The sequence below is a fragment of the Canis lupus genome, chromosome 5 (genome assembly GCF_048164855.1).
Source record: "Canis lupus baileyi chromosome 5, mCanLup2.hap1, whole genome shotgun sequence".
NCBI classification, from domain to species: Eukaryota; Metazoa; Chordata; class Mammalia; order Carnivora; family Canidae; genus Canis; species Canis lupus.
The window spans coordinates 61,327,067-61,335,848 of record NC_132842.1 but is presented as its reverse complement, the minus strand read 5'-3'; the positions used below and the strand labels follow the sequence as shown (position 1 = coordinate 61,335,848).

General features: G+C 59.5%; 1 protein-coding gene across 2 annotated transcripts; it reads left to right on the top strand.

Moving 5' to 3' along the window:
• Window positions 1–606: 606 nt before the first annotated feature.
• IRX6 (iroquois homeobox 6) lies at window positions 607–6,461 on the top strand. Of its 2 annotated transcripts, none has more exons than XM_072827030.1 (6): window positions 607–1,119; window positions 2,049–2,303; window positions 3,007–3,116; window positions 3,318–3,625; window positions 4,494–5,099; window positions 6,024–6,461. In XM_072827030.1, the coding sequence occupies exons 1-6, from the start codon at window positions 1,075–1,077 to the stop codon at window positions 6,026–6,028; spliced, it is 1,329 nt and encodes a 442-aa protein (XP_072683131.1). In that variant the 5' UTR covers window positions 607–1,074; the 3' UTR covers window positions 6,029–6,461. The 2 variants fall into 2 exon arrangements, with proteins under 2 accessions (XP_072683131.1, XP_072683130.1); XM_072827029.1 differs by having other exon boundaries at window positions 608–1,119; window positions 6,021–6,461.
• Window positions 6,462–8,782: the final 2,321 nt, after the last annotated feature.

The window sequence follows — 8,782 nt, the reverse complement described above, 5'->3', positions numbered from 1 at the left end:
AGGGCCAGATTCCGGGGGACAAAGACGGGCGGGCCAGGGGACCCTCCGACGCTGGCCAGCCGCGGCCCCAACGAGCGCGGGGCCTGTGGCGGGAACAAACTTTCCGGCGGCGGAGGGGCGGGGGAGCCGGGCCGCAGGCTTGTCCCTCGAGCCGCCGCGCTCCTCCACCTGCCAGTGTTCAGCCTCCGCCCAGCCTGCGCCCACCCCGGCTCCCTCCCCTCCCCCGCGCCCGTTCGCTCCGACTCCTCATCTCGCTCCTCTCCCCTCCTCCTTCTCCCTCTTGCCTTTCTCCCCCACTTTTCTCCTCTTTTTCCTCCCATCTCTCCTTTTGTATTCTCCCCCCCCCCCCCCCCCGCGGCCCTGCTCGCTTCTCTCCTCCTCCGGGCCGCAGGGGAGGAGGTAAACGAGCTGCGCCCGGGGCCTGCGCGGCGCAGAGGAAGGCGTTTCTCCTACTTCTCCCGGGTAATTTGGAGAGGTTGTATGTGCGCGCGCGCGCGTGAGCTTAAGGCGAAAAGGGGTAGGATCCGGCGCCCAGCAGAGAGGGTCGGGGTCTTTGACGTTCCTCGCCAGCTGCATAAACCTCCCGGAACAAGTCTGAGTGTGGGTGAGAGTGCGCGCGCGCGCACGGGCTGGCTGCGCTTGGCACGCCTGGTGGCCCGGGGCCCCGGGGCCCGGGGGCCCGCCTGGCGGCCCGGGATTACCGTGACGTCACATCGAGCCTCTGGCCACCTTGGGCTGGGACACCTCGGGAGCCGCACAGCCCCGCGCCGCGCCGCACCTTGCCTCGCCACCGCGCGACTTTGGGAACCCGCGTCCTCTCCCTTTCCTTGCCCATCCATGGGCCCTTCTGTCTTCCGGACCACGCGGGCCGGAGGGGCGCCTTCTGGAGCGCAGGGCTCGGCAGCGGGACTGCCCCCGGCTCTGCCTCCAGCCGCGCCAAGCGGGCGGAGGACCCCGCGCGGGGCACCCGCAGCGGCGTGAGGAACCGAGGCGGCGCTCGGCCGGGGGCGCAGAACCGCGGGGCTGAGGCGGGAACTCGCAGGAGGAGGAGGAGGCGGTCCAGGGACAGCCACCATGTCCTTCCCGCACTTTGGACACCCGTACGGCAGCGCTTCCCAGGTAAGAAGTGCCTCCGGGGGGTGGGGGAAGAGCCGCCCGGGCGGGGGTGCCCAGGGCACGCGCCCGCGGCTCAGCGCCCTCCTTTCGCACGAGTCTCTGGGGAAGCCAGACCGAGCAGGTACGATGGACCACAGACCCCTCCGACACCCCCAAACCGCTGCCGAGAACATTCCACTCCCCCAGGGCAAGCTGGAAAATCCTGAGACCCGAAACTTGGGCACCGACCGAGCGCTCGGCGAGATGGGTGGGATCTCAAGATCTTCCAAACAGGCCGCCTTATTGTACAAATATCCGAGGTGACCCCGAGAGTCCGCCTCACCGTTTTCCAGTTGTTTGCATGTGGACTTCCGCTCTTATCCTCTCTCCCTTCTTTGAGTGGGTCCAAGCTCTCTGCTTCCGGTACCTTCGATTTTTTTTTTTTTCCAGATTAGGGTGGGTGGTCTGGTTGTGCAGTGACAAAGGTTTCCTGGGGGAAATTCTGGGGGCACCCACCACGATCTCCAGTTTCTGCCCAGACTGTGGGGTCTGGTTCCAGTTTGACCTCTGAGCCCGCCTTGTGATCTGGGACAAGTCTCCCTGGTCCTCATTCCCCATCTATAAAATGGGAGCAGGAGTGAGACGTGATGGTGGTCTCTGTGGCTAACTTCTAGTTCTGCCTTTGTAGGATCCTGTGATGGGAGGGCGGGAGGAGGGGTCGGCGGCAAAACGGGGAGTTGGGCTCCTGTAATTCGCTTCTCAGAACGTTCCCGTCGCCTGCACCCCTGGGACTCTGGAGCCTTAGCAGCGTTTTAGGAGTGTCTGTAAGGGCAGTTTGGATAAATTGCGTCTTCAGATAATTCCCACCCCGGCCGAATGCTCCGCACACGGTGGCATTTAGTTAATGTGGAATAAGGGAGTGATCGGCCGCGCACCTCTCTCGCCCCCCACAGTTTCTGGTGTCGGCAAGTTCCAGCGCCACTTGCTGCGAATCCGCCCCGCGCTCCGTCCCAGATGTGGCCCCAGGCTCCACCCCGGCGGCGGCTCTCTGCTGTGCATCCTACGAGAGCCGGCTGCTGGGCAGTGCGCGGCCCGAGCTGGGCGCCGCCTTGGGCATCTATGGAGCCCCCTACGCCGCGGCAGCTGCCCAGAGCTACCCAGGCTACCTGCCCTACAGCCCAGAGCCCCCCGCGCTGTACGGGGCGCTGGTGAGTACACCGGAGGGGGCCTGGGTGTGGGAGCCAGAACCCATCTGGCCTGGGGGCAAGAACGCAGCAGCGGTGACATCTACTCTGACATCTCCAGGGAAGACCTAGGAAGGAAGAAAAACTCTCAGGAAAGGAAATGGGTAGGACTGTGTATAGTGGGGAAGGGGGAGCACATCCTATGGCATTTTACACTTTGCAGATCTCCATTCTGATTAGAAAACATTTGGGCTTCTATTAATTCTGTGAGGTAGGCAAGTCTCCGTTTACAGCTGAGGACATTGAGATGCAGAGGGGTTCAAATCCCTTGTCCAAAGTCACAGAGATCCAAAGGGTCAGGGAATAGCTCTGCAAGGAGAGTAAGGCAGTGAAGTTCCCCAGCAGGTGGGGATGGGGTTTGGGAGGAGTCACAGGTAGTAAGGGCACTGGTAAGAGCTAATACTTAATTACTGTTTACACCAATAAGTCTGCCAGCTGGTCTTCTTCAGTACCCTATAGGTACTACTGTTATTCCCAGCTACCAAAGGGAAACCGAGCCATAGAGCAGTTAAACAACTGTGCCCAAAATCACATAGCCAGTGGGAGTGGTGGTACTGGGATCTGAAGGAGACTTTTATTCCAGGGTTCACACCCTTAGCTGTGATACCTCCCAGCATCTTCCCCAAATGCAGTCTTGAATTCTCTCTTCCCACCCCACCCCCACCAGAATCCACAGTATGAGTTTAAAGAGGCTGCTGGGAACTTTACACCTGGCCTGGCGCAACCAGGAGCCTATTATCCCTACGAGCCGACTCTGGGGCAGTACCAGTATGATCGGTAAGGCACAGGGTGCACTGGTAGCTGGCATTCCAAGTCCTCTCCCCTCCCCTGCCTTAGGAACCATCTGGGAAGAGCCTGGGAAGGGGGAAGGGCATGAGGAGGGAGGAGCGCTGAACCTCATTTCCAGGCCTCAGACCATCTCCTGCCTGCAGCCCCAGGTTCTCAGACCCAGAACTGTGAGCCAGGTTCTCCCCCCAGGTATGGAGCAGTGGAGTTGAGTGGCACTGGCCGCCGGAAAAATGCCACCCGGGAGACCACCAGCACGCTCAAGGCCTGGCTGAATGAGCACCGCAAGAACCCCTACCCCACCAAGGGCGAGAAGATCATGCTGGCCATCATCACCAAGATGACCCTCACCCAGGTGTCCACCTGGTTCGCCAACGCGCGCCGGCGCCTCAAGAAGGAGAACAAGATGACTTGGGCGCCCAAGAACAAAGGTGGAGAGGAGAGGAAGGCTGAGAGTGGAGCAGAGGAGCCCCTGGGCTGTCTGAATGGTGACACCAAAGGTATCAGAAATGCTCATCACCCCACCTTGGGGATTTTCCAGCCATCTATTGGGTTGCACTTTTGCAGCTGCCTTGTGGAACAGCTAACTAAAGTGGCACTCCCTTACTTACCCTTGCACTTGTACCCCACCCTCTCCCCTCCTCTCTCCCCCTCCTTCTTCCCTCCCCAAATGGGCAGTCATCTGGGCCTTGGCCTGCACAGTTCCCTCTGCCTGTAATTCCCTACATAACTGACATCTTGACTTCTAAGGTGTGGGCTGGAAAAAGTCTTTTCTGGCCACCCAAGCTAACTTAGCTCCCGCCTGTTGTATTTCGTTTGCCATACTTACCACTATGAGAAGGTACTTGGGATCTGTCTACCTCTTAAACAGCAGCTCCACAGGAAAGTGTCTATCTCGCTGCTGAATTCTCTAAATTCTTAATGCCTAAATGCCTAATGATGTCTGGCACATCGATGGCACTCAGTAAATATTTGCTGAATTAAATAATACACACCCGCTACCTATGGATGTCAAAGTGGGGTGGGGGGTTTGGGAAATGCCCCCTTGGGTGTCGGTTTGCTTTGCAGTGGAGAAAGTGAGATCCAGGTCTTGGGCGATGAAAAGGTGGTGGTTTCTTTCCACCAGAAAGGAGGAGACTTCTAAGGAGTGGGGGCAGGGCTGGGACCTAAATTCTGTCCCTGGGGCAGCCTGCGGGGGCCCTGGGACAACTGGAAGAGAAGGTTTCGGCCAGCCTGGCGAATAACTCCAAGAATGCCCTAAGTGCTGAGCCATCTTGCTAAAAGCTTCTCAGGGATAGGCACTCCGGCGGATTTCCCTTGGGGCCTGGGGCTTTTCTCACCCGCTCCTGATTTCCTCATTTCCTGCAGATGTTACTGCAAGCCAGGAGGCTCCAGGGCTCCGGCTGAGTGACCTGGAAGACCTGGAGGAAGAAGAGGAGGAGGAGGCCGACGAAGAGGAGGCAGTGGCCGCAGCTGCGGACAGGCTGGCCGAGCTCCACAAAGACTCGCAGTCGCTGCGGGCGCCGTGCGCGGCCGCTCGGGAGGCCCGGCTGCAGCGCGGGGAGTGCGGCCTGGCGGCGCGCACCTTTTCTTTCCGTGAGCCCCCCGGGTCCGGAGAAGCTGACTTCCTGCGGGCCGAGCCGGGGGGCCCCACGATGACCATGCACTACCCCTGCAGCGAGAAACCGCGCATCTGGTCTCTGGCGCACACCGCGGCCCCCGGCGCGGTCGAAGGTGCGACCCCAGCCCCTCCCAGGCCACGAAGTCCTGATTGCCGTCTGATTCCAGGACAGCCCCCGGGTGCGGGCGGCCGACCCGCGGTCCCCAGAGACTCCGGGTTGGAAGCGTCTTCCCGCGTAGCCAAAGCCTTTGGAAACCGCCCGTTTGCCCCGCCGGGGCTGCCGATGAACTGTGCGCCGTGCCCGCGGCGGAGGGAGCCTGCAGTGCACTGCCAGTACCCGTCTGGAGCAGAAGGTAGTGGGTCCCAGGCGGCGCCGGCGGTGTCTGTCCCCAAGACACCTGTTCACTGTGCCACCCAGCCAGCGCACGGCGTCTCAGCCTCTCGGGCATGCCCCGTTCAGACCCGGAGCGGGATTGTCCCACAGCATCCCACCAAACGGCAGCTTAGAAACAAAAGTCCTAGTCTCCCCTCCTTTCAAAACCAAATGATAGTCATAAGCTCAGGGTGAGGCAGTAACTTATCTAGGATCACTCAGAAAGTCATGGAAAAGATGGACAACCAGCTCTCTGCACTGGTGCCCTGTGTTCTACCAAATGGGCCAGGTGGGCACCACCTATGATCTTCTGGCACAGACACCCTTGTCGCCTGCCTGCCTTTCGGAGGAGGCCAGCTGGCCCCCGGCATGCTTGTACCAAGAGTTTGCTAGGGCTGGGTAGGAACCAGGGCTTTCCAAGGAATCTGAGGGGACGGGCCAGATACATTCAATTGGTTTAAGGCCAGTGCTCAAGTCCAGCTGGCAGCCCTGCCTGCGGCCCACTAAAACCCCTGGGGAATGTCGCCCAGGCTTGGTGCTGTCCCTGGAGAGCACTCACCCCACAGACTTCACCCCCAGCAGGCTGTGACTGCCAATCAGCTGTGCCTGGTGGAAGGGAATTGTCCCACAAAGGGACGTCCCCCAAGCATCAGGCAGCCTCCAGCAATTACTGTCAGATTCTACTCTTTGTAGTAATTTCTCTCAGGATTAGCTACTGGCTGAGAAAATTGGGTTACACTGTTATTTGAATTTACACATAACGGGGTCCGAAAGTTGCTTCTGGCAAGCAAATCGCTTCTAGACCTTGGATTGCCTTTGGATAAGCCGCCCTCAACCTCCGATTTCCTAGAAATCGCCACCAAGTGGCCCTTCGGGTTTTAATCAACCTTTCCTCTCTCAGCAGGTTAGCGCAATGACTGCGATTTGCAGAAGAATCTTGGAAATAAGCCCTACTTTTCGAACTCACCTCCATGCTCTGAAGCTGGGAGACCTTGCCAGGAACTGGGGACTCTCACTTCATCTAAGAGACAAACACACAGATACCCTTATACAGGCTCTTCTTGCACGCAGAGCTGGGAGTGGCAGGCGGACGTGGGCTCCTCAGACCCTCTGGAGGAGGTGGTGGCGGGGCACCTTGGGGAAGGCCATGGGGAAGGCTGGGCGAGTCTGCCCAGTGCACCCACTGGGTACACCAAGTCTCCCTCCCTCCTCTTGATACAGGGTCTGCAGCATCTCCTTCCCCTGCTCACCCCCACCCCGCCCCCTTTCACTGTGTAACTTCAACGCTGACCCAGCCCCTCAGGACCACCTTCGTCCCCATTCCTTGTGTCCTCAAAAATAATCAAACCGAACCCCACCTGTGTGGTGTGTCTGTGCCCGGGGCGCTCGGAGAGGCTGGGGTGGAGGGGAAGCTGGGATGCAAACAGGGATTCCGGGGACAGGGCGGTGTAAGCTGCAAAACCTCAGGCCCTTTCACAGCAGGGAGCCCAACTGGCCAGGTTTCGGCCAAGGTCTCCGCGCATAATGCAACTCCTGGAGCCGGTGCCGCCTGGCGGATTCTGTGCAGTGGAGGAGAGGGGCGCAAACGGTGAGGCTGGAGGTGGAGGAGCAGCGGAGGTTTTTGGACGCTGCATTTGTTTCCGAGCTACTACTTGGGTTTTAGTTTACTGGGAGAGGGGCGATGGGGATCATCTTGACCATCCCTTGGCATCCAGCCGGGATCCCCGCGCACTTCCCCTTGGACAAAATGGCAAAGCGTGGCAGCTTGCTGGGTCCCTAAGAGGCAAGTGGGGGCATTCTTTCCATTTAATCCAGTGTCAGCAATCACTTCCGGTACAGGCCAACCAATGGGAGCTGAAGGGCGGGGAAGGGGACTTGGCGCCCCCGCAACGAGCAGCGTCTGGAGCAGGGCTGGGGGAGAGGGGATGGAGAGCAGCCCGCGCCTGGCCTGAGTTCGCGCCCCCGGGCTGCTGGCCTCGGCTTGAGCCAGAGAGCAACCTGGCCGCTGCTTGTGGGGAGAGAGGGAGGTGAACCCAAGCTGGGGCTCTAGAGGGGAGCTGTGGAGAGCTGATGCGGGTGGCAAGGCCGAAGAACAGCCAGGATGTGCACCCACAGACCGGATCCCTGGGGACCTGCGTCTCCACCGCTGGGCTCCAGCTCGGGCTGCCCAGACCGGGTGACGGCTGGCACTGATGTTGGGGGCAGCAAGGGCCCTGTTCTCACCTCCTCGTGGGAGATTGTAAGACCCCTTGGAGGCTGCAGAGAAAGAGTAGTTGGAAAGACTGCCGGGGAACGAGGGGCCGGCCACCTCCCGTCTCCACCCAGTCTTCTTTTTTATAGAATGACGGGGTCAGAAGGGGCTTTAGAGATCACGAATTACAAAATAGAAACCTCTTCCTCTGATGAGGAAACTGAGGCCAACCTGAAGGGCAGAAGACTGATTCAGGGTCACAAAGGATCCACAGAGGAGAGGGACCCCAGCTCTCCACTCGGGGTCCAGAGCTCCTTTCCCTCGCTTCCCCTGGGTGATGCCTTCCCTGCTTTAGGTTTTCTTCTAGGCAACAGCTGCTCCTACCCCCAGCTCCCCGGGGACCTCCAGTCGCCCACACTGACCCGAGGCTTAGGGTCCGGGAAATTAAACTGCGAAAAGATAAACATTATTTCCAGTCGGCTTTGCAGGATTAACGCTTGTAATAAAGAGCATTAGCTGGAGGTTTCTTTCTAGGCGCTCTCGACCCCACCCCCTCCTGGGGGACCAGGTAGACCCCTCCAGAGGCGGCAGAGTCCACAGAGGCACCTTCAGTGGGCCTCAGGCTAGGAGGGGGGCTCCAGCTACCCATTTGGTGGAAGGGAGAGGGACCCTTAGCACCACACTGAGTCTGCACCTGGAGTCCACCCTGAAAACCAGAGAGCAATGATGCACCCAAGCCCCAGGTCACGTGGCTGATCCAGAGAGCGCAAGCTGCCCCTGGGGGAGACCAGAGTTCTGACCTACACTCTGCCTCCTGCGGTCCAGCCTTTTATAGAACAGTGAATCCCTGGAGAGGAGGCTCACCTGGATCTGCCTCCCCTCCCACCCAGGATCTCAGGAAGTTGTCTCCCCAGCCCCTGTCTATGAGACCTAGCTGCTCCTCACCTCTCCCAACCCAGAGCAGGAGCCTGCAGCCCAGGGTTGTCCCAGAACTAGCCCTAGATCTTGGCTGGATATGGTATAGAAAGGGTAGAAAAGAGTGGCTGGAATCCCAGGAAAGAGCTGGAGTGTCTCAGTGCCATGACTGCTTTGCTGTAGCTGTGGACAAGCCCCCCTTCCCCTATCAGGTCCCCCAGCTGTAATATACAGGCATCCCTCTAGCTCTCTATCCTGGTGCAGTGTCTGTGCCAGCACTGGTGGTGAGCACCCAGGAGTAAGGGTGAAGGCCTGAGAAAGGTACATCTGAGCCTGCGATTATCCGAGCCTTGGGCCCCCGGCAATCTGTTCCCACCATCTCTGCCCCCACTGACAGCCTCCTGCAAATCTCCCAATATAATCTCCCAGAATCATATTTTGAATACTGTTTTGATTAAACACCAGAGCAGGGGGAGGGAGGACACAACCCCCCTCTCCCCAGCTGAGCCCGCTGGTGCCCACAGGCAGCTGGCATGTGAGCTCTGCGAAGGGGAATC

Bases quoted from the DNA above. Each gene is read 5' to 3' on its own strand.
- IRX6 (XM_072827029.1), top strand. From the start codon at position 1,075: ATGTCCTTCCCGCACTTTGGACACCCGTACGGCAGCGCTTCCCAG. The intron at 1,120-2,048 runs GTAAGAAGTGCC...CGCCCCCCACAG, and splicing joins CGTACGGCAGCGCTTCCCAG to TTTCTGGTGTCGGCAAGTTC. The intron at 2,304-3,006 runs GTGAGTACACCG...CACCCCCACCAG, and splicing joins CCGCGCTGTACGGGGCGCTG to AATCCACAGTATGAGTTTAA.